Genomic DNA, 24577 nt, shown 5'->3' on the forward strand with positions numbered 1-24577 from the left:
ACGTAGGCGGCTTACTATTCTACCACACACAGGGCCAGCTCTGCATGTCACTCTTTAAAGAACATATATTTAAGAAACTCAAAAGCCAGATCCTGAGCATTCTGGTAATCGTGAGAAAGCCAGCCCCCCATTCATCTATACTTTTCACGAGGGGAAGGGTTTGCTTGGGTTTACTAGGGTACAGGGAAATGCTGGGGACTAAGAAATGAGTCCTCGGGGAAGGAACTGGGGAGAAGAAGAGAAAGTGGAGTTTGGGGTTTCTAAGTGAAAGGGCAGCAGCAAGGAATGCCACATGCGCAGCTATTCTTCTACAAGCAACACAGATACCGGAATTCCGTTTATAAACAGTTTATTCAGTTCATTATAGTGGGTAAGTTCCCAGCTAAATGCAGAGATACAAGCGAGGTGCCCCTGGGTTAATGCAGGAGCCGGCGGGTTACATGGGACTGGGCACGAGGCAAGGAGGGAGCACCAAGGTTTCAGAGTCAGACCCGGCCAGAGCCCCTGAGCGGAGGGGTGGGCCCATGGCCCGCCCCACACTGACCCCGCTGCTTCCTTCTCACAGCTGGGCATCCTGCAGGGCGTGTCTTCAACACTGCAGCATCTCAGTGAGGCCAGGGGAACAGGTATTAAAGGGAGTCCGTGTCCTGGTGCCCCTCAACTGTTGTTGCTTTGTAAGTCCCATGATAGCATGTGAACAGGAATTTTGGAATCCTCCAGTAACCATGGGCCAGAGTAGTAATACCTCTGCATTTGTCCCTCAGCGCCTCCTTGCCTGTCTGCATGCCTACCTGAATTCCCATCCTTAAGCCACCCGCCCTGATGATGCACATCTCACATAAAGTCTCTCAGATGACAAAGCTATTTCCAAAGCAGCATCTTGTGCAATCTATGACGCTGAAGAAAGAAAGGGTCTCTGGTTAGTTATCCTCCAAGAAGAGTCATCCACCCCTGCCCAATGCCCAATTGAAAGCATAATTTAGAAGACAGATTTAGGAAGTGGAATATGAATAAAAATAGGAAACAAACTCCCAAAGACTATCGTCTATGGGGATTGGGCCAGTTAAGGACCAGTTCACAGATGGTCTCACTCGAAGGCTGCAGAATTGTTGCTCACATAATTATTAGAGACCTACTGGAGTCCACAGGTGACATTTTGTGAACTGCTGGGTAGAACTCAGTCTCCAGGGATGAGATGGTCAGAGTCTAGCTTAAACCCTCCCTCACCCCTGGGAGCAATGCTGAATCAGAGGGGGAGCTGTGCTGACCACAGCACTCCAAAGGCAAGAAAGGCCTGTTAAGATGTAGAGGGTTCACAGACAAGATTGTAATTTTAATTCTGAAGGGCACCTTAAGTTCCATTTGTCACTTTTTTGAATTTATCTGTCGGGAACAGACTTAAGGACACTGTACTGGGCATTCAACTTTTTGGCAAAATAGAAACTTTGGTCATAGCCATAGTTCTATAAAAATGTTTTAAAGAGGCTATTATGTCTGATTAAAATAATATTTTTTAGCAAGTGATACAAAAACAGTAACAAGAAAGTAAACATCTTCATATCTAATGTAAGAGCCAAAACTCTATCCACATCTTATTTTAAATACAGCGCAAGAGTCAGTAGTGCTTATAAACAGTAGAGAGTTCTCTTCTAGGGAACCAGAAAAATAGCAAAATAAGGCACAACCTGTTATGGTTACAGATCTGCGTTAGGCAGTAGTGTTCTTTCTGGAAGGCACAAACTGGAAATCTGATTACCTAAAGGTTTAGAATGTGGTTCTGAAGATGTCAGACGGCAAGGAGAGCTAACTTGGAACAAATTCCCTTAACTGGAATTAACACCAATGCATCAGACAACATGACTTCGAGGTGATGACACTCGGGAAGTTAAGAGATCCTCTCCGTCAGCCGCGTGGCAATCTGTGAAGGCGCCGGGCCAGGTGTGGGCCGGGCGGCTGCACTTCAAGTTTGGAGTGCTTATGACATTACAAAGGCACGTTGCCTAGAAATTAAACTTTACGGTAACAAACAGAAAATAATCAGTTTAGACAGAACAGTAGGCGAGCTCGAGAATATAGCAGGTTCTAAGTCAAATGTCTTGAAGAGCTTTCTTGAACGGCAGGCTGGGGCTGCACTGGTTCTTCACGGGGAAACATTCCACACTAACAAGCAGGGGAGACACAAGCAGAGGAAACAACAGTTCAGTCTCCCACTGCAAACCCAGAGTTAACAGTGAACATCACAGTCTAAATATGCAATTCAATTTGGCCAACTTCTTACTAGTGGCTTCTCTACACTTTGTCGAGGGCTTGAGGACATTGTCGAGAAGGGATGGGAAGAACTGCTTTTGCAAATGGTTCCCAGGTCCTGGGCTACAAACGTCAACGGCCTGTTCCAGTATCATATACGGTAGCGGCAGTAATAACATCAGTAATCATACTTCATGCACGCATGCCTGTCCGTATGGATTCATTTACTTACCCAGCTATCATTACTCCTATGCGCCGGGTACCATCCCATGCACTTTTTATATGTTGAGCAGTGGTGTCCTCACAGCAAACATTAAGGGGTAGGTACTATTATCATCCCCACTTTACAAGTGAAGAAACTGAGGATCAGGGACGTTAAACTGCTTGCCCAAGGCCACGCAGCTGGATGGGAATGGAGCCACGGTGGAGAACAGGTAGTCATGTTCATCAATAGATGATACTCTTTCTTATAAAAGGAAATAGCAGATGAAAATGTACTCAGACTGAAAACAGATGGGTCAGTGGAAATGAATACATTTTCTCTAACTTCAAAGGATCAACGTTTATATTTAAAAAACCCTTGGATTTTAATGAACTAACACTCAAGTATTTAAAACATTTACTGAAGAAAATGAAAATCTTTGGAGTAAACTAACAGTTCTGAGGGAACTTTTATTCTGAGTTCTTGTATGTGAAATCAGCTGTGACCATACCGAGAAGACTTGAATAATGAATTTAGGACAGGAGAACTCACCGATGATGATGATGATGATGATGACCACAACGACAATCCCTATCGCCCACATCTATGACAAAACATAGACCATTTCACATTTCCAAACATAGACATTAGGGTGCTCACTGAAGAGTATGATATTCTAGTCACGGACCGAGAAGTTAAGGTGCACTATAATTTGAAATAATTCGTAGTCTTTAAGGCCTAAATTTACTGTTCTCAATTACGGCATGAAGTTATTTATCTGCTTTTTAGAAAATGGTTCAAATGACTTGTGGTCCCTGGAAAGGCATTTGCTTGTGTATACAAGTTCTTCACACAAGGCAGGGCTACTAAGCTTGTCCTGTGTATCAGAAAGTGTCACTTGTATACCAGTAAGGGGGCCGTGAGATGTATAAGGTCTGCTTTGGGGTACGCTGCTTGTGGGCTGCTTTCTGCACTGGCTTTCAAGCACCCCCCCATCCTGTGACGCCGGAGCCACTCGCTGAACCACAGGCCAGCGGACCACCAACCCCAGCCCTCTCCTGCCAGTATGTGTTCAGGGCTTTGCAGGGTAGGGGTGGAGGGTTGGAAGGGGCTTAGGTTGGTGACTGATTTTGGACATTCCTGTTCTATATACTTCTTAAGATCAGCCACGGGTCATGGAGCATTCCTAGCTGAGGGGATAGGAAAGAGCATGCAGTCAGTGCTTCAGACTCAGAGTCATCCAGTTTTCCACGTATGGGCCGTCAAACTCATCTCCAATACCCATAGCCTTAGTTGACCCTCTGAGAATACAGAGGGTGACTTAACGTAAAAACCAGTTAAAAGAAAATTACCTTGCAATTCTTCCACCAATATTTTCTCTTCAACTTGGCAGCACTTGTTTCAAACTGGGACGCTCCTGCCTGCAGCGCGTCTGCACGATCATCTAACTCTGAGAGCTTCTGATCTCTTTCCAACACCTTGTCCACATTGACTCTCATGATGTCCACCACCTGAATGAATGCGATCACACCAAGTTACACATAAAGGAAGGGAAGAACAAGCAAAACTCTCAGTGAGGTAAATGGGCTCATTTTCTTTCAGGTCAGCACTTTATGACTTTGAGCCACAACTTTCTTTTAAAAAAGAGGGAGCAGGGAGTGGCTCACTCTTTCATGATGAAAATACTCAGCAAATTAGAAATAGAAGGGCATTTCTCTAACATGATAAAGGGCATTTATGGAAAAACCCATAACTAACATCCATGCTCGATGTGGAAAGTTTCTCCCTAAGATCAAGAACAAGTAAAGATGCCCACTTTCACTAATGCTGTTCAACACTGTACTGGAAGTTCTGGCCAGAGCAATTAGGCAAGGAAAAGAATAAAAGACATTCAAATTGGAAAGAAAGAAGTAAAATGATCTCTATTTGCAGATGATTCCGTATATGGAAAATCCTAAAGAATCCACACACTACTAGAGTCAATAAACACATTCAGTAAAGGTTCAGGGTACAAGACCAACACCCAGAAATCAGAATGTTCCCATACAAGAGAAATGAAAAGGAAATTAAAAAAATAATTTCATACACAGTAGCATCCAAAAGAATAAAATACCTAGGGGATAAATTGAATCAAGGAGGCGAAAGATTTGTGCACTGAAAACTACAAGACATTGCTGAAAGAAACTAAAGACCTAATTAAGTAGGAAGACATTCCATGTTCATAGATGGGAACACCTACTGTTATTAAGATGGCAAGATGTCTCAAAGCACTGTACAGATATACAGATTCAACACAATCTCTACTAAAATTCCACTGGCCTTCTCCCCCTACCATCCCCCCCCAGAAACAGAAAAGCCAATCCTTAAATTTTTATGAAATTGCAAGGGGCCTGAAGAGCCAAAACAATACTGAAAAAGGAAATGTTGGAGGACTCAGACTTTCCAATTTCAAAACCTTACAACAAAGCTACAGTAACCAAAGCAGTGTGATTCTAGCGTAAGGACAGACATACAGACTGAGGATCCAGAAATCAACTCCAACATCTATGGCCAAGTGATTTTTGGACAAAGCTGTCAAGATCATTCAGTGAGGAGGAGGATGGTCTCTTCAGCAAATGGTGCTAGGACAACGGGACAGCCATATGCAAAAGAATGAAACTGGACCCTTACACCTAACCCTATATATAAAAATTAACTCAAAATGGATCAATGACCTAAGAATAAGAGTTAAAAACTATGAAACTCTTAGAAGAAAACATAAGAGCAAATCTTCCAAACTTCAGATTTGGCCATGGATTTGACACCAAATCAAGAACGACAAAAGAAAAAATAAATTTAACTTTTTAAAAATTAAAACCTTTTGTGTATCAAAAGACATTATCAAGGATGTGAAAAGACAATCTATAGAATAGAAGAAACTATTTGCAAATCATTTATCTAATAAGAGTTTAATATCCAGAATACATATATATGAGGAACTCTTACTCCCCAACAACGAGGAGAGAAACTACCCAATTAAAAGCCAGGCAACAGACTTGAATAGACATTTCTACAAAGAATGTATACAAATGATCAACGAGCACATGAAAAGATATTCGACACTACTGGTCATTAAGGAAATGGAAACCAAAACCATGATGAAATACTTCATATTCACTAAGGAGGGCAGCTACACGCAGAGAAAGCAGAAGCTAACAAGTGTTAGTGAGGATGTGGAAAAGCAGGAGCCCCCGGACACTGCGGGAGGGAATGAAGGCTGGCCCGGCCACTGTGGACCCACTTGGCAGGTCCTCAAAAAGTGAAACACAGAATTACCACGTAATCCAGCACTCCTGCTTCTAGATACATATCCAAGAGAAATAAAAACATACGTCCACACAGAAATTCGTCCATGAATGTTTGCAGCAGCATTATTCATGACAGTCAAAAGGTGGAAACTCAAAAACCCCTCCACAGATGAAAAGAAAAACGAATTATGTACACAAACACACCGTGGACCACCACTCAGCCATAAAAAGGAAGGGGGTACTGACAGATGCTACAACATGAACAGTGAAAACATTATGCTGAGTGAAAGAAGCCAAACACAAAAGGCCACATGGTGCATGATCCCCTTTACAGGATACAGCCAGAACAGGCAAATCTATAGAAAGAGAAAGCCGATTACAGGTTACCAGGAATGGGAGAAAAGGGGAACGGGGAGTGATGATTACACATGTCCAGGGTGTTCTTCGGGGGAGTGCTAAAGTAGTGAAATTAGACAGAGGTAATGGCTGCACAACATTGTAAATACACTGAAAACCACTGGTTAATGGCTAATTGTATGTTACGTATATTTCACCTCAATTAAAACAAAACAAAACAAAACAAAACAAAACACCTCTCCTTAAAATTCCTTTGGTTAAGAAAAAGGACCCAGTTTGATTTTGTAAGTAAACAAAAGTTTCATCCAGGATGGAATTAGAATGGGTTTCTTACCATGGAAATGTAAAATTTTCAGAATTCAGTTCATAAACAAAACCATCAGACCAAAATATTACCAAATGATTTAATAATGCAATCTAACCTAAGTTTAACTGCTTTTTAAAGCAGCTCAGTGCAGAAAGACCAAGATGTCTTTGTTGGACGCTGACCGCTCTTTGGGCTACAGAATACTAGTCTGAATTTCTCAGTCTTCCACTGTGGGTCTGCATATACAGAGCAGGACAAGATGCTGTGAGGGTCCTCTGACTCAAGAATTCCACAAATTTCGATTTGTTGGGCTAGAGCAGTCTGCCAGCATCTGCCTTTGGTACGTGAATGGGCAACAATTGGAACGGAGTTCTAGAGGCTTCCTCAAGCCTGGTAACCAGTACGTCAGGCTACTGGAGGAAGCATTTTGATGAAAAATCTGGTCAGAGCGACTGGTCTTGGCTTGAATAATCTATAGACCTAATCCTTAAAACTCTATTACCCTATTTAGTAAAGTGGTTCTTTTTTTTTCTTTTCCATTTTTTTTTTAATTGTGGCAAACTGTATCTTATAAAGTGGTTCTTGGAGAGATGTTCTCAGGAGGAGTGTCTGTGGTTAAGATACAAGATTTGGTCACAGGAAAACAAGCATGACACCTGGAGACTGACTTCTCAGAGCTTAGCTCATTTGTTATTATGAAACAGTCAAAATTTCCTTTATACTCATGCTTTTATGATACTTTTTCTAAATAGAATTCTTCCCAGAGTGTTCCCATGTTGGTTTAAAATTCACTGTTTTCAATATTTGAGAGCAGTACCTCATCTACTTGATTTTGTGTCTGCTGAAGTCTTCGGTTGCTGCCAGAGGCAGCACTTGAACCTGCAGGTGCACTTGTAGACCTGAAACGCGGAAAGGCACAAGCATGAGTAAATTCTGATTCCAAATACGTTTCTGAAAGTATGAAGACGTTATTCCAAGACCTCGCTGTTAGAAGTTTCAGAACTAAAGCAGAAAGAGAAATCCTTCCTACAGTAATGAACAAAGGTTCTAATGACGTTTCTTCCAATTCTTCTATAATTTCCAAGATTCATCCATATGTGAAAAGTGACCAGAGTCTAAAGTGAAGGTTTAGTAAGCTCTACTTTGCATCGCTGAAGCACCTGATCTTCAGATCAGGGATCCTAAGAGAGAGAAACTCTACCTCCCAGTTTTTTATTGTTTAAAGGCACACATCTACTTAAATGCACTCAGTACTCTTCTGATCTCTCATTGTGGCAAGAATTGTTTTCATAGTTACGAGTAATTACAGAATGCCACTTTTCCAGTAAGGAGAAATATATTCATTCACAGAAACAGGGTCAGGAACATCAAGATGCAGGGAGGAGGGGTGGCATGAGTGGGAAAGGTGAGATGAAGCAGTGCTTCCTCTCCTAAAAGGTACTCCTCTTCAAATCCTCACTGAATGCCTATTTCCCCACAGGCAGATCCTCCTTGACCACTGTGGCTCTGAAGTCCTTATTGCTTCCATTACTTGGTTGGCCACGCTTTGATTTTTCACACACACATTTGGCCCTTGAACAAGGTGGGGTTTGGGGGTGCTAACCCCTTTCCCTTCCCCACAACTGAAAATCTGCATATAACTTTTGAGTCCTCCAAAAATGTAACTACTAATAGCCTACTGTTGACCAGAGGCCTTATCAATAACATAAACAGTCAATTTACACATACTTGTATGTTATATGTATTATACACCATGTTATTACAATGAAGTAAGCTAGAGAAAAAACGTTAAGAAAATCACAAGACAGAGAAAATACATTTACAGTCCTGTATTTATCAGAAAAAACCCACGTGTAAGTGGACCCGCACAGTTCACACCCATGTTGTTCAAGGGTCACCTGTAAGGTCTTGCCTTACAGACTCCTGTGTGTACGAGGTTCCTTCCCTGTATCCAAGACAGCACCTACTATGTGTCTTGTACACAACAGCTACTGATGCATCCATTGATTCAAGTTCTTTCATACCTACCACGTGTCAAAGACCAGGGATGTAGCAGGTCCCATGCCTGCCCTTAACACTTTATTTTTATTCTCTGATAGTAGTGAAGGACCACGTACTGGTACGTTTTCTCATTTAATCCTTGTAAGTCTTTGAAGGGGGTACTACTATCAACCTCATTTTACAGAAGTGTAAAGTGGGGTTTAGAAAGTCAACACGGCTGGTTGCAGTGGAGCCTGTCTTTACACCAGGTCCCACATGGTTCCACGGATCTAGACCTTAACCACTGACTTCCTGGCACAGCAGCCTCAGCAGGTACACTCCAGAGTGGTGACCCTAGCTCCTAGAAGGAAACCGGGGGAAGCACCCATTCCTTCCTCCTCTGTAGGTGAGCGATGGACAGGCTGGAGGGGCCAGAGGGTCCTTGTGACTCTTGACAGTTTTCTCTGAATGTTACCATGGAAAACTCCAAGTTTTTAAGGGCCACTACAAGACGGCTTCTGCTTAAAGAGGGAAGGTCCAAGCTCTGCTCCTGAGTCCGCTCTACACAGGGCCGAGGGCCTTTCCCTTGCAACTTCCGGAGCCCAGCCCAGCCCAGCCCAGCACCAGGCGGCGAACGGGCGCTCCAGGTCTAGGGCAGTGGCCACCGCTCCTCTCGGGAGCCTCGGGCTGAGGTTAAGGGAAGCGGAGAAGGGGTGGGGTCCAGGTAGGGTCAGGGGAAGGAGGGGGCGTTTCCTAGCTCCGGGAAGCCCCCGGCCGCCCCGCCCCCGCCTCTTCCGCGATCGCCCGACAGCCGCGGGGCTGCGAGCTGCGCCGCGGGGCTGGCTCGGCCCGCCTGCAGCCCGCACCCTCGGGGCCACCGCCTACCCCTGGCCCTCGGGAGCCACCGCGCAGACCCGCGTCCGAGCGGCTGCCGGAGGGGGGGGTGGGGGAACCGAGCCGGGGGAGGGCCCCAGCCGCGGGCCATCGCCCCCCGAAGTCCGAGGCCGCCCCGCGTCTCGCCGCGTCACTCACATTTTGGCGACGGCGGGCGACGGTCAGCACAGCGGCGCAGCGGGACCGAAGGCCGGGAGCTGGGCGGGGCGGCGGCGCGGGGCAGATGACGTCGCCGGGCGCGGCCGCGGAGGGGCGCGCCGGAAGGGGGCGGGGCTCGGCGGGGCGGGGCCACCCGAGAGCGCGGGGCGGTCCCGCGCGAGTTGACTGCGCCGGGCGCGCTCTGCCAGCCGCCGCCCGTGCGACGCAGGGGCGTGTGGCGCATTAGGCGCTGTAAGGGGACTGTGTAGGTAAATTGGGTCGGGGGCGTGGTGCATTATTCTGGGCCCGGGAGCCATTTCCCTGGCCGTGACAGTACTGGAGACTGACGGTGTGCTTCTGCTTGCAGTCCCGCGTTAACCCAGTGGTCCTGGGGACCCCACGTTTCTCAGGGAAACTTGTTAAAATGAGATCGGAAGTCCCTTTGGGGTATTTATCACAGGCGCTGATAGGGTTAGACTCCCTCTCTTCGTGTGCTCGTTTGAGACTCAAGTATTTGTCACTGCACAGACCGCACTACAATCTGTTTACGGGAGCCTGGCCATGAGGAGCTGCGTTAGTTTCTGTGTTTCTATATTCCCGGGCCCCGGCACAGAGTAGGTCCGCAACTTCTGGTCGGCTGTAGGCGGAGGCACAAGTCCAAATGCAGTGAGTTACTCTGCAATGTATTTAAAGTTGTTACTGGAAGTATCCTACCAACGTAGACAACGCCTGCCTTAAAAAAACAAAACAAAAAAGCAACACTGCAAAAACACTGCCAGGTCAACCGGCAGGTGAGATGAGAAATGGAAACTAAAATACTTAAATACCGAACTGTCTTTTCCGACTGTCAATGTAATAATTTGAAAAGGGAAAGGTCAGTGTGTATTAGAATAAACAAGAGTGTCACAGAGGAGGTGGGATTTGAGTTGGGTAAGTAGATAAGAAGAGAACTCTCCAGGCAAGGGATGAACAAACATGACCACAGACAGCAGTGGAAATGGACATGGTTTGCACCGCCCAACCGGAAGGGGCAGGTTGGGGTACAGGTGAAAATAAGACAGAATAAAGAGTGAGGCTAAACAAGCAAGGAGAATGTCATTTAAATGCAGTGGGCTCTAGAAATCACTGGGGCCTGGTGGAGTTGGGCGATACCTTGCGGACTTGGTCTGGCAGGAGCATCCACACGGGACCCCGTGGAAGAGGGACTACCAGGGAGACAAGATGACACTGCAGTGAAAGGAAAGGAGATGATGACAGAATTCTCAGAAAAGAAGATGGATATTAGTAGTCAGTTGGAAAATGCCTTTTCAAAAACAGCAGAGGATTTTAGCGGCAGTGGTGAATTTAGATCGGTGTCTTTATGTTTCAAGTAACTGGTATGTTGAGAGGTGCCTGAGAAGACCATTGAGAAGCAAGGGTTCTAGGGGCAGTGGCTTACGAAGACATTTTTCTTTTATGGGCATGTCTGAGGCTCTGTAACAGTCGATGCCAAACACTGTCTCTAGACCTAAGGAGATACATGAGATGCTCTCATCTGGGTTTGAAACAGGCCAGTCACCCTGGATTTCAGTATCAGGTAAAGTTAAAGCAAAGCACACACAGAGTATGGGGAAATTTTCTTCATTTTTAATTTACAGCAGAAAGAATATAAAGCATTCAGAAAACATTTTCCATATTTTAAGGGCAATTCAAAACATTTTGCATGGTTTCCAGCAGCTGAGTTCTTCAACAGATCCATTGATTCAATGATGCTTCACATGCACAATTACAAAAATAAAACTTACAAAAAAGAAGACATCTAGACTAGTTTTACATGCAAGTCTCAGGGACCCCCCATTGGGCGCCAACTACTGTGTGGAACTGCCATAAGCGACCGTGCAGCCAGAGAGGGGTTCGAGTTATTGTCTTTATTTCGTTCACACAGTACAGCTGATTTCAAATGGGTAACAAGAATAGCAATTAAATCTTCAGGAGACAGAATAAGATTAGCTATTAATTTTATAATGAAGTCCTACTCCTGGCACTTGGGAATTCAGATTATCCAAGAAAGCTGCGCTTACCTATCGTCTTATATTCAAAATTAAGATTCACAACCAAGGAAAAGCGGTCAGAAATGCGTCGTTTCAGTGGAAGTGCATTCGTACCTCACCTAGGATTCAGTTGTACTGGTAGGCTACACGGGTAGGTTCTGAACCTACTTCCTATCCCCTCCGTAAGAACCCTCCTAATTCTATGTTAAGTCTTTATCTTCCAGAAGTTTCTAACTTACTTGGCTAATAATGTAGCATGGGAGACATTAAAAAAAAAAAAATAAATGAGTAACTTAATGTGAGGGTTAACGCAAATCCACTGAGGTCATTACTCTTGTCAAAAGATCAGTTATTTGTACCATAATAAATGGAATAAACGTATCTAAATTCAGTACTAATATGGGATATCCTGAAAGAGCTGGCTTTCACCTTCCTATTCCCATTTACCATACATTTGTGTGTTTGTAAATTACTCAGTGTCCTCCTACAGGTCAAATTGGGTAAAATAATAGGCATTTCGGGGGGGGGGGGGAAGGGCAACAGCTGCAACATAACCCACACATTTAAAAACAAAATCGAGCCAGGTCAGTTTACAAATGTACAGGTGGCTACTGGTTGTGGGGCCGTCACTTGTCAAAGCTGATCACAAGCGGTAAGACGTATACTGTACAGTAATCCGAGGTTGGCAGTGAAAGGAAGTAATTAAAAAACAAGTACAATTATAGAAAAGGCACCAAGAGCACTGACCCCAGTTTTTACCACAATCTTTTTGTATCTACCTTCCTTCTAAAGACACCAGTTTAAAAGCTTATTTGTGAATATTTTTAGGCTTCACAACGAGCCTTGAGTTTTAACTTACAGTTGGCAGCCAGAACCAAGAAAAAAACAAAACAAAACTGTTATCTCAGCTTTACACCAACTGATCCTGAAACTTTACCTGGGAATTTTAAACTGGCATCAGCAAATGCGAACTTTATTCTCTCAATTTAACGTTAGTAGTTTAATTTTTAAAAGCATCAGATTTCTTTGGCTCCTCATCGTATGGAAAGAGTAATAGACCACGACAACCCTACGAGACCAGTTTGCATCTTTTAAATTTTTAGTTATTTTTGTGCAATTTTTGATATATTTTCTGATTTCCAGCAGGAGATATGAAAAACGTGAGACGTTTTCCTACTTTTCATACTATTTCTTTTGTCAGGTTTTGATCGTTCTAAGTGTTCTTTGTTGGAGTGAGTGGATGGTGTTAAGCTATATACGGATTCATCTTATGATTATCTGTTTAGCAAAAGTAACTTAATTTTCTTAAGCAATATTAGCATTCACATTACTTGGCACCGTTGGCAAAAAAATTTTAAATTAAATAAAATAAACTCCTGGTAGCCAAAATTAAATGTAAACATATCCTTTTTTTTTTTAAGTAATGTTACTCTGCCTTTTATCCTAAGTCTAAATACAGTAGCTCTTTTTTTTTGTTTTTTGTTTTTTGCAGTTTAGTCATGCTTTAGCAAAATGTTCTTCTAAAGAACATTTAAAATAAAGTACTCTTATAGTGAAATAAAGTTTTTTTTTGTTTCATTTTACAGACCATAGCCACTAATGCTTTGCTTTTGTTCATTTCTTTTTTCTTGATTTCATGCACATATCTCTTTGTTTTAATATATACAATATATACAAACAATACATCCACATTTTTTCTCGCTCGTTCAGACAAAACTATACAAATAATTTTATCTTGCCATGTTATTGACCTTTGTGAATAAAATATTTAGCAATTAATATAATCCCTTTCAAATATTTTCTCACTTTCCGTTTCTACCTTCTATATATACACAGAAACTGCTCAGTTTGGATGAGATTATAGCCAAAAATATGGAATTTACTGGCCAGAACGCAGCACCACACTGATCTTTTAGGTGGCAAATGTCCAGGCAAGGTTTATGATTCCTTAGAATGACTACAGTTTCCAAGGTTACTAAAAAAGGCTCCATGCTGTACCAATTCTCTAAGTAAATCTCATTGCACATGAAAGTAAGGCCCAAAAATTAAAGTGCTGAGCATGACAAAAGGGACAAGATGATCACTATACTCGCAGGTTCTTGGGAGGTGGTGGGGACAAGAAAATAAATTTAAACTCTGTAAGCTGTTTCTCATTAGTTCCCATGCATTACCCGTTTACCACACACCCGCCCCTCTGCAAATTTCCACAAGACATTAAAAACCTGCAGATTTTAAAAGTTGCATTAAGTGTGCTGTAGAGATTAAAACAAACACAAATTAAAATAAAATAAGATCAGTGAAGGAAATGAGAACACACGGACCCAATAAAGATTTGTATGATCTAAGCCCTCCACTGAGAATCAATCCCAAAGATTCAGCTTCTTGGAAGTAACTGACAGGTGCAGGAGCAGCATTCTCTTTTGTTGCTAGTGCATCCCCACCTTTGCTTGTCTATATTTTTGGTATAAATATTTGTACAGTTCCACACGATGTTTGAATACAGCCCTATATGAGAAGGAAACTGGCTTCTTCCTAAGAAGAGGAAGCCTCTTTCAATTCCTCGTGGTGTCTTGTTTTCCCATGATCCAACAGAAGATTGAGTTCCAAGATGTCTTGCTGATCAAATTAAAAGTTGTCCATGAAAGTGCAGATGCAATGACCAACACATTCCTGTTAAAATCCTGCAGCTGATCTCCCCAAAACTGCAGAGGGATTGTGTGTGTGTGCGTGTGTGTGTGTGCGTGCGTGTGCGTGTCGTTGCTGTCTCTGCTAAAAACAGAAATGAAAACAGTCTGAAAAGCAATGTCACATTGCTAAGGGATGCTGCTGTATGTCTTCAAGTTCCTTGGCCTTTCTCAACTCTTTCACTCTGGAAGAGAAACAGAACAGAACACCAGGTGATAGCTATATAGTGAAACCGTGGCCAGGTGAGGGGAAGGCCATTGCCATTCCCTCTGAAGTGAAAAACCAAGACAAAACCCTTGGGAACACTGATGGCAAAAGAAACTCCTGCTACACTACTGGGGGAAATATTCCAGGAGGAAGACATGACCCTTCCTGAAACTCTACTCTGCAGCGAGTGCTCCTAACACAAAGCAAAACCGAAGTCTACAGCATTAAGTCACGTGTCACAGCAACGTGTTCATCTTAGGAAGAGTTAACTGTTCACCTAGCTTTCCTCTTTAGCCTGGTAGGACCACCATTAATGGCCGGCAATCCCACAGGAGGCAAGTTAGGGAAACTGCACACACACTTACTTCGCGTCTGACACACCCAGGGACTGAACTGCTTTGCTCACAGGCTCAAGACCGTCGGTATCTTGAAGCCGATCGGACGCCTGCACCGCTCGACTACTGCGCTCACGGTACTGTGGGGTCTTTCTGATTTTCGTTATTCCTTACCTTCCTCCCATTCCACATTGTAACTCTACAAGATGTTCAGGTCACTTCCCCTAGTGCTCCCAGATGGACAGCAACGGGGTGCGTACCAAGCAGGTACACTTTGTGCTATTTATCCAGCATGTTGTAGCAAACACATTTAAATGAAATTGTTATCAACAGAGTCATGGAAAGTTCACATCAGCAAATTACGTGTTAATGATCCCCTCCGGTCTATAGTTTTCAATATAAAACTTTGTCTTGGGTTTTGCATATGGCCACCTGATGTAGGTGGAGTGCCAGGGAAGGGGTTGTAAGCTAGATTATTTCCTTTTAGTGACAAATAATGAAGATCTTGCCTTAATAGCAAAATGATCAAATGCGAGTGTGGCTTCAGGGTCTAAGTCCTGAAGGCAGCATGTGTGGTGCAAGGCAGACAGCGTGTAGCTCTGCATACCGTATAATAACATTTGTTTCCCAAAATGGGGGTGGGAGAATGGGTTTAGGCAAACAGAAGCGGCAGTTTCTCGGGACACGTATACCCTACACCTCAACAGTGCAACAAGAAAAGGTCTCATCTGTTTTTCTCACGTGGGCCTATACAGAGGTCAGTAATCCCCCAAACACACAGTTTTCTGATTCTCTAAGGATAAGGTTTCTGCTGTTATCTTAAGTGATACCAGTCAATTTAAATTCTATTCTAAAACAAATGCCACTTTACTTTCTAAGATTCTTGTTAACAGTCAGGGGGAAGAAAACATTTTGAAAAGTAGTAGGAAGTTGCTAATATTACACAGGCTGGGATTCAAAGGCCTGGCACATATGCTATTATAGCAATTTTTAAGGAAATTTACCACCTCCAAGCAGAATCATTTCTGAGTATTCTGCAACGTTGCTACAATCTCTTCAAAGAGTAGTTGCTCTCTTTCAGAAAAAAAGCTTTATTATTTTATCATTAATACTGAAAAGAATTATCATGTTTGAAAACTTGCTTATTTGCCTGACTTATTTACTAAATACACCAGGTCCAGCTTGATCAACACTGTATCTTCAAAACTGCTGAAATCCTTCCTTAACAGGTACATTTAGAACACATAGCTCTGTTCATAACTGGATCCAGGTATTATTTAGTTTTAAATTTTATAATTAAATATACCATGGATTAAGTTTTAGAGTAATTTGGATCGTATTACAGTACAGAATTGTGCATCATTATAGGTCCCTAATTTTGGACATGCATACTTGATAAATAAATGGCTTTTTAAAAATTGAAACATGCTATATTGTGTGTTCAATTTTTAAACATGCAATATCTATACTAACAGCCCTTTGGCTGGAAAAATGCAAGGCATGCATTGATGCCACCTTTACTTCCGGGCATGCAAAATATCTGTACTTGTGCAGACCCAGTTGCTGAATCACCGCAAAATGTGCATGCTCCTTCAAATGCGACATTTTATTTCTGCACCAGTACAGAACTCATTCACAGATATGCAAGAGTGACTCCATCACTGATGAGATTTCTAGAATCTGAAGAATTCTGAACTCAAAATCTGACAGCATAAACACAGATATCCACCCACAGTTTTTCTAGAGTGAAGAGGAACGCTTTAAAAAGATTAAGTTCATCATTGAGATGAAAGAAAAAGGAGAGTGAATTATAAGCCAGAAATGTTTCATACAGTCTCATACCAAAGAAGCTGTAATCAGCTGGTCATAGTGGGTAAACCTTAAACGTTTTTCTTTTAGTTAAAATGGTCACATTTGTTTTTACAGGGTTTTTTTTTTTTTTCAATTTCTTTTGAAACTAATTAAAAAGTCAACTAAGTTTTCATGAGGTTTCAAAGTCACCATGTAAATACTCTGCTATAAACTAGCGATAGCCTCGCATGGCTCTAGGTTAAGGAGAGATGCATGTCCACACACAGAGATGACTACGTCGTCTACACTGGAAAAAGGAGACGCCCTGATCTCCGACATGATTTCTAGGCTTTCATCACTCCTGAGCTATGGTGGAGAACTTAGTTCTCAGTTTCAGGACGAGGTTTTTACAGTACGTTAGCATGATAAATGATACCCGAATGGCTTCAATGGCATAGTTGTTTTTTTTTTTTTTTTTTTTTTAACAGAAAGATGTTCAAGGAGGAATTAGGGAAGAGGAAGAGAAGGCTTCTGATCCAATGGCCGTACAGGCTTAGTATTTGTTACCTCGTTTAGTCCTCCCAACACATCCCCATTCTCTCCACTTTGTAAATGCAGAACCTGAGATTTATAGCAATGAAGCAACCTGCCTCAAATAATTCAGTTAACAAGTGGCAGAGTGGGGATTTGAGCCCGGGCCTGTCTGACTTCACCCTCCACCCTGCTGCCTCCAACATACCTCAGGAGGACAAAACAATGAGGAAAAAAAACTGTTACTGTATCGGTTTTTCCGAAGGCATTTGGAAAATCTCCATGGCATGAGAGGCGTACATTTTTGAAAACTCTAACAACTAACACCTATATTCCTAACAATTACATTTCCTCAACTCTGAGACACTGTCCCTTAATGAGACCTTATGTTGATTTTACTATGGTGTTTGGGAGAACAAACATTCCTCCACTTAAAATGCACTTATCAATTTTATAAAATGGACCTGAGATCTGAAAATAGTGGGAATAAGAATCAAGGAAAGGGAAGATTTTTATCCTCCTCCAATGTCCAATTGGCAGACTACATGGATGTCAATTTACCTCTCAACGTTTAGATGAAATTGGGAGAGTTTTACAATCTGCCCTACTGAAGTCATAAATGGAGTTCTAAATTACTTGAGGGCAGATTATTAGGATAGACTAGAGGTACCTAATTTTTAATTTTATTTTGTTTTAAGTCAAATGTCAACTGGACAAAAAGTAATGTTTGAATGATCTATTGCCTCTATAGAAACACACAACAATTAACTATATCACTGAAGTAATTTAGAACATTTGATACTCGAATTTTTGTTAGCAAATCTTAAAAAACGGATGTTTCCAGTAGTTACAGAAATTTGTTGTTGCCTTGTCTCTGTCAGGACATGAATAACCACTAAAAGGCACGTGTTAACTACACATAACATCTGCCACGAGAAGGGTCATAAAAGTTTAGCTATTACCTCTGGGCTTTTCTCCTGGCTTACTTATATTTCCAAAATGTGCTACAAGGAGTACACTTCTTCTGTAATAATTATTCCTGCTCGTCATTCTCCAAAAAAAAAAAAAAAAGTTTATAAGATGTTTTTCTATCCATCTGTTACTACTACACGTCTCACAAATGTTGCATTCACATGACACAAAACACTCAACTGAAAAATTCAATGGAGAAAAAAAAATTCAATTTTATAGTCCAAAACCAACATCAACTAAGTGAACCGGGGTCATCGATACTACCTGCATTATGAGCCTATTTTTTTCAGCACACAACTTGGTAAATAGAGACCAGAATTTTTGAAGTTGGAATTATGCTTGAAAATCCAGTCGCTGTATTTATAGAGCTTAGAATACAGATGTTCAATAAACTTCTGTTGCGTGGTATGTGCTATCTACATGCAGCTAACGGTTCCTGAGGTTTGGGTTCTCTAAAGGAATTATACCTGCGAGATTCATTCAGGGCCAATAAAGAACCTAACCTAAGAATGTCCTGGTCATCTAAAAACAAACCCCCTTATGATTACGCTTGCTTCTGAACTTCCCCATGCAGAAGACAGGCACAGCAGCCTTCCGTGGGACGGGACAGACAATTAACTGGGACAGAGACTACAGCTTCTGCAGCTACAAGGCTCTCACTACCGTACGGAGAGCTGCAAGGAGCACAGTTCTCAGCCTCCCGAAAGGACCTTGGAAAACAGTACTCCTACGACTGACTTGGGAGTTGAGGTAATTCGGGGAGCAAGACTTTGACCTGTGACCATTCAACTATAAAAATTGGAGACAAATCCTGGATTTGCCCAAGCATTCTAGGCTGAAAATGATCGCCACTTTGGAATACTGCTGTAGTCTCAACAACAAGAAAAACAAAACAAAACAAAAAAATAAAAACAAAACAAAAAACCCCCCCGACTCCCCAAAAACCAACCCCCCAAACAAAAAACAAAACCAAAGAAAAAACAACAACAACAAAAAAAACGAATGTTGCATTCTAATGTACTGAAGTGATGTAGTAAGCAACAGCACTGAAAGCCAGCAAAAGCCCACACGGTTTATTTCCGTCAGACGTCCAATGATAATTCATGAATAAATGAAGTAGGCCTGCTTCCGAAACTTGTAGCAAACAATGGCTCCATGGGTAAAGCATAAGGCAAAGCTGTTTCATTACATCTACTCAGGAACGCTCAGCCAGAGAAATGTTTCATGAGTCAGTGGATTTTAGCAGGTATATTCTTGCAATGCTGGACGTCAAAAATATACAGGGCAGCCAGATGCGGCTTTCTGATTAGTTACCTGTTGCTCTGAGAGCTGCAATAGCTCGTGGGGAATTTGGGAAAAGAGAGATCTTGCCATTTTCCAGAAATCTCATTTGGATTGCAAAACAAAAAAGACAGAGAGGCCCAATAAGAATGACACAGAGCATGTTGTCTGCAACTTAACACACACCACTGTGTTCCAAAAATATTCATTTCCTAAAAGAGGCAAGTAAGACAAAATTACTTTGGATATTTGAATTACATCCGTGATGACACATCCCACACATTCATTCCTACTCCTCACCAAATATATTGGGCCCCACTTGGGAACTATGCCTCGGGTCAACTAAGGAAGCGATGTCACCGTGGTTGACCTAGAGCACTGTCTACTTCTCTCCATTAAGCAGCACACTTCCAGGCATCGTTAAGAGAATTGTCCCTTGGATTAAAGTATATACAACAAAGCAAAAAGTGTAAGTGTAACCTGCAGAACTTGATAATGACCCGCTGAAGAGATTTCACAGGACTGCTCTCAAGAGTCAGCGCTGAAATCACTACTTACCCAGATAACTGGCACCATCTGGCCAAGTTAAGTGTTTGGAAACCCAGTTGTCAAATACAGAGAAAATCTGTTGCCTAAAAATTTGTGACCAGACAGTGTTACCTCTTCTTCTTCCAATTAGGGTTCTTTCGTGCCAGTAGGATAGCTTTGCCCACTTTTACTGAACACAGGTACTAGGCCAGCAACTTACAAAAACAGGTTATTGGAAAACCAGAATTCCCACTGTTTAGGATAGTGCCTGTCGTACCTGTTCTAGGTGGTAAAGCCCTCTCACGGAAATATTATCCCGGGGGAAAAAAGGAATTTGTCCAGGAATCGCTTTTCAGAGAGTAGTCTCTCTGATCTGCGAGAACACTTCCTAATACCCACAAAACCCAAATACCTTAAAGATAGAAGTGGAAAGCCATTTTCTAGCTAGAAAAAGAGGACTTGCCCTGTTTAGTTGCAGTACCTGGAGGATGAATCTGTCAGGTAATTCAGGTATTTGTTATTTCTTGACATATGAGGTAACTGGGTTTTCTGCTAGGACCCTAAATAACACCCTGTTCAATATACTCGAAGCCCAGCTGGGAAGCAGGGTTTTCAGCAATGTGCACCTCAAAGACTTCTTCAATCTCAGAAATCCTCCAGTCATTTTTTTGTGAAAGTAGTAGAACACCTAAATTAACTGAAATAATAATTAAGACTGTTGATTTAAATATCTTTGTGCATAACAGAAGTTTTCTTTTAAATGGACAGTTATTGTATCCAAGACAAAACAAATCCCTGCAAAAGTTCTTGAGAATTTGGAAACTCTATTTTATGTGGGTAAACTAGGGGCTAAGCCTGGATGAAAGGCTGTGTGAAAATAAGCTGATGCGGTGAAGGGTATTTGGGGCTTTTTCTTTGCCTTCCCCAAGTGAAGACTAAAAACTGGAAGACACGATGATATTTTCTGATTGCTATGCTCCTGGAATTAGCCTACTGTGCCTTAATTCTGATGACCGACATCACCTGCCTTTCTAGATAGCCTTCTGCTTCATCCATCTAGGAGGCAGGGTTCAATAATGTCTGACAAACGCTGCACAACAAAATTTAATTCCTTCAGTTTTCAAATATTATCTTTTGATGTATTAAGCTTAAATGTCTTAAATATGGTATACTTCATACATTAATAAAATAAGTATATTAACTTCTTTGACACAAACTCCAGGAATTGACATAAACTCCAGGAACTTTCCTCAGAGAATGCTCTGCCTCCCAAGAGTCATTTCAACTTGGGGACTGTTGGCGGAAGGGCCCCTGTAGCTTCTCTGACGGAACAGAGAGGGAGGGAGATCTTACTGGTAATTAGACAGAGCCACAGGGAGAGAAACAGTACCACTCTAGAATGAACCTGAGCTGCTCAGCTCCTCTCTCTCCAACTCCCTGGAGACTGCAGGTGCAGGCGTGTCTGGGGATTCCAACCTTCCACGCCTGGGGAGGAGTTTTAGGAGCTTACGATGGAATGCAGCAAGTGCTAAAGAAGCTAAGGTAGGGATTCTGGTGTCGAAGAGCATCTTTGGAAAATGTACTCTTAAAAATGATCACTGACATACCAGAAGCGAACAAGTCTCAAAAGTGCATAAGCAACCATTTTTACTAAATGTGATGGTTCCTTGCAGCGACTGTATTAATGGCACAGGCAAGATACTACAACTTTTAGCTCAATTGAATCCTAGGTCATGCGTCTGCTCTTTGGGAGGTGTTTTTAAGTGGAAAGAAATAGTATCTGTGTATGCAGACAGTGAGAAGGAACAGAAAGAGAAAGAAATGGAGATTTGTGTCCCTTTTACTTCTGTTTTAAACACTGTCTCCGAACCAGCTCTACTACACGGGGCAACTGTAAACAACTGCCTAGTTCTCAAGAGGACTAACTGGTTAAATTTACAGAAGAGTGTAGCTGCTTCATTTTTTTAAAAATACATTTTCTTTCAGTGACTATCCATGGTTTTAACCAGGTGAGACTTTGAGTCTTCTATAGGGATAGAATCTTGTTTTAGGAAGAACTTATAAAAACTCAATTCTCCTATCATCATCAGTCAGCAAACTACAGCCCACGGGCCAAATTCAGCCCGATGAGTATCTGTGTAAATAAAGTTTTATTGGCACACTAGCCATAACCATTCATGGACGTATTAGCTACGGGCACATGCACGCTCCGATGGCAGAGCTGAGTAGCTGTGACGGTGACCGTGCGGCCCACAGAGCCCAAGGTATTTACTAGCTTACTAAAGCCTCTTAAGCAAAAGTTAGCTGGCCTTTGACTTAAAATATAACGAGCAAAATACCAGCATCCACATAAATGTACTTGGATGAAAAATATGAGCTCCAGAAACATTAGAAGTTTTAGATTTTTTGAATTATAATCTCTTCTCAGAAATCCTAGACATGACTCAAGTATTACTGTAGGGTTAGGAAGGGAGGGCGTTGAATGTGGTTGAGTTGGCAGAGGTGACTCCCGCGTTAATTTTTTAAGTGCATCTTAAGTCTATTGGACAAAAGTTGTCAAATTAATCCACATTCAAATCGGATTTTGGTGAGTGGTATTCCTGGCTTTTAAATCAATTTCCTGACCCTAAATCCTTTACTGTAACTTCTGGCATGTCATTGTCCCATGTGACAGAGACTTCTGCCTCTTGGGCATACCTACAAATCAGCGTCCTATTCTAAAATCTCAAGGACATCAATAGCGTCTACCGGATACCTCTCCGTTATCATTTCTTTAAAATACAAATTCTATTGGAACATCCCGTCTTCGTTGCAACATAGGATATACAGACTTAAGACACTTTACACCACGTTGTCTTTATTCAGCATTGCCGTTAAATTCTGGAAGTCAAGTTTGCTCGCTGTGTTATAATGAACGTCCTGCATTGCTTCTGAAAGGGCAGCTTCGTGTGCTGACTTACCTCACGGCACCAGGGAAAGGGAGATTTAGAAAATGAAACTAGAGGAACAGGGTAACGGGGAAATAGTAACTCTAAATAAGAAATGGATTCATTAAAAAAATAAAATAAAAAAAGGAAAAAAAAAAGCCAGTATCACCTGGTGCGCTTTCTTGCTTTAGAAATTTGGACTCAGCAGTAGTTGAGAGAATTCATTGTGGCCAATTATTTGAATCACAAAGAACCACCTGCTGGATGTTTTCTTATGGTGCAGCCTTGTTTCAACTCCCCCAACTTCTAAGCATGCCCTGCAGCAGTTTCCGAAGGGCCGTCCTTTCTCTCACTCATGCATTTGTCCATCTGCTGTATGTGACTATTTCCATGTTGTATCACGTAGCAGTGTTAGTAATTAGGGTTAGTTTTCATTTTATCTTATTTCATTCAAAATGGATGTGAAACTTACTGGCATACCTAGGCTGCAGCCCCATGCAAGCAAGCAAAAAGCAAAATATTGAAAATGGAAGATAAAGGTAAACACTGGCTAGCAGGCAGCTAAACTCACCCTTTTGTACAGCCTATGGTCCACCAGGGGGCTTTAGACAGTAAAACAACACCAAAGAGCTATTAGCATGTGAGGGTCACAACAGAAACCTTATACATAGCTTTATTACAACAACAACAAAAGAGAGTATAAAGTGGTTCCTTTTTTGGAAAGAAAGGAGTGGTGACGGGGTATGTGAAATGAGCAGGTAGTAAATTCACCAATTTATCGTGAAGTCTAAAAATGTGGGGGTCGTATGACTTAGCAAAATCCTTAAGAAATGGGACACTTCTTATTGATTCCTGAAGCCATTACCTACCTACCTTTTCTGAGAGGGTGTCATATGAGGTTTTCTATTTTAATGCTTCTCAGGGACAGGACACATGACAGTTTCTCTTAAAATGATATTTAGTACCACAGAATGGAAACAGGGCTATGTTCATTGTAAGGAAAAGAGGAGCTCGGACTTTCAGTTCTATCCATCTTTAGGATACAGGGATGGGAAGAGACTACGGATCTGACACAGTCGACATATAAAGGTCATTAAAATTTGCCTGCATATTTTTCCTAACCTCTGAACTATTCCAGGGCAAGTAAGGAAAAGACCCCTTTGGGGTCTTTATTTCATCCCAAACAATGAGTAGGAATTCAGAGTCCATAATCTGATGTTCTCCTCATAACAAACCTTGCTACCCTGAAGAGGTTACTACTAGTTAAAATATGAACCTGAGAAAAGTAATCATGAACTTCTTCTCTACTAGTTTATAAAAAGAGAGCTTTGAAAACAAGAATGAAAGGATTCCTTTGCCCAGTCTACTCTTGGGGGGGGGGTAGCCTTTTATGCACATATGTTTGTTTAAGTAGCTTACCCTCTCAACATGCCCAGTGTAAACACAGGGCACAGCTTTGGACGAGAAAGAAAAGAAAAGGAGAGTGGGACTTTATGTCAGTTTGCTCATAATGACTAAGGTTACACTACCTATACGTGTTTTCAAAGCTTGAGGAGAAGACTAGGAGAAACAAGGAAAACATGATTTGTGAACATTCAGGTTTGTTCAAAGTGGCCTAAGAAAGAGCAATATAAAGCTAATTTTCTTGAAAATAAAATGTCCCGGGAAAGCATTAACTGCAGTCTGGACAGGGCTGGGTAGAATCTTCCTTTGTTTTTCATTTTGCAGGTTGGAGAGGAAAAAGGAAGGAGTGTGAGCACATGCAAGAACCTCTGGAAAAAGGCCTAGGGAAGTCCCAGAGGTTTCACGAACAGAGAAAATCAACCACCATATCTGGTTGCAAGTACTCTCATGCTGGCAAAGGTAGGACTAGTGGGA

The 24577-nt window shown here is 42.0% G+C and overlaps 2 protein-coding genes and 1 pseudogene across 19 annotated transcripts in view; 1 reads left to right on the plus strand and 2 right to left on the minus strand.

Annotated features, from left to right (window-relative positions):
- Positions 1–332: 332 nt before the first annotated feature.
- Positions 333–9525, minus strand: VAMP3 (vesicle associated membrane protein 3). Of its 2 annotated transcripts, none has more exons than XM_036064584.2 (5): positions 9413–9525; positions 7218–7299; positions 3802–3960; positions 3002–3053; positions 333–2160 (listed from the first exon to the last, which is right to left on the minus strand). In XM_036064584.2, coding segments are annotated over exons 1-5 (315 nt in total). In that variant the 5' UTR covers positions 9415–9525; the 3' UTR covers positions 333–2140. The 2 variants fall into 2 exon arrangements, with proteins under 2 accessions (XP_035920477.1, XP_077929966.1); XM_078073840.1 differs by lacking the exon at positions 333–2160 and adding an exon at positions 2167–2713.
- LOC144381996 (putative protein SCAMPER) lies at positions 7496–8047 on the plus strand (annotated as a pseudogene).
- A 1491-nt stretch (positions 9526–11016) lies between the features above and the next one.
- CAMTA1 (calmodulin binding transcription activator 1) overlaps positions 11017–24577 on the minus strand; it is an 843552-nt gene continuing 829991 nt past the window's right edge. For 13 of the 17 annotated variants that reach the window (XM_078073844.1, XM_036064529.2, XM_036064527.2 and 10 more), the window contains 2 exons: positions 23271–23301; positions 11017–14311 (listed from right to left, as the gene is read on the minus strand). In XM_078073844.1, the coding sequence (XP_077929970.1) occupies positions 14279–14311; positions 23271–23301 (64 nt within the window). In that variant the 3' untranslated portion in view covers positions 11017–14278. The remainder of the gene's footprint in view (positions 14312–23270; positions 23302–24577) is intronic. The other 4 variants (XM_036064530.2, XM_036064528.2, XM_036064525.2 and 1 more) reach the window with 1 other exon arrangement.

The sequence above is a fragment of the Halichoerus grypus genome, chromosome 5 (assembly GCF_964656455.1).
Source record: "Halichoerus grypus chromosome 5, mHalGry1.hap1.1, whole genome shotgun sequence".
Classification (NCBI taxonomy): Eukaryota; Metazoa; Chordata; class Mammalia; order Carnivora; family Phocidae; genus Halichoerus; species Halichoerus grypus.

What these genes read in the sequence shown, in the direction of transcription:
- VAMP3 (XM_078073840.1), bottom strand. An exon ending in CACAAAATCAAGTAGATGAG is followed by an intron (nt 3,961 to 7,217) that starts GTACTGCTCTCA and finishes GCATTCATTCAG; the next exon opens with GTGGTGGACATCATGAGAGT. An exon ending in CATCATCATCATCATCATCG is followed by an intron (nt 2,714 to 3,001) that starts GTGAGTTCTCCT and finishes TCCTTTTATAAG; the next exon opens with AAAGAGTATCATCTATTGAT.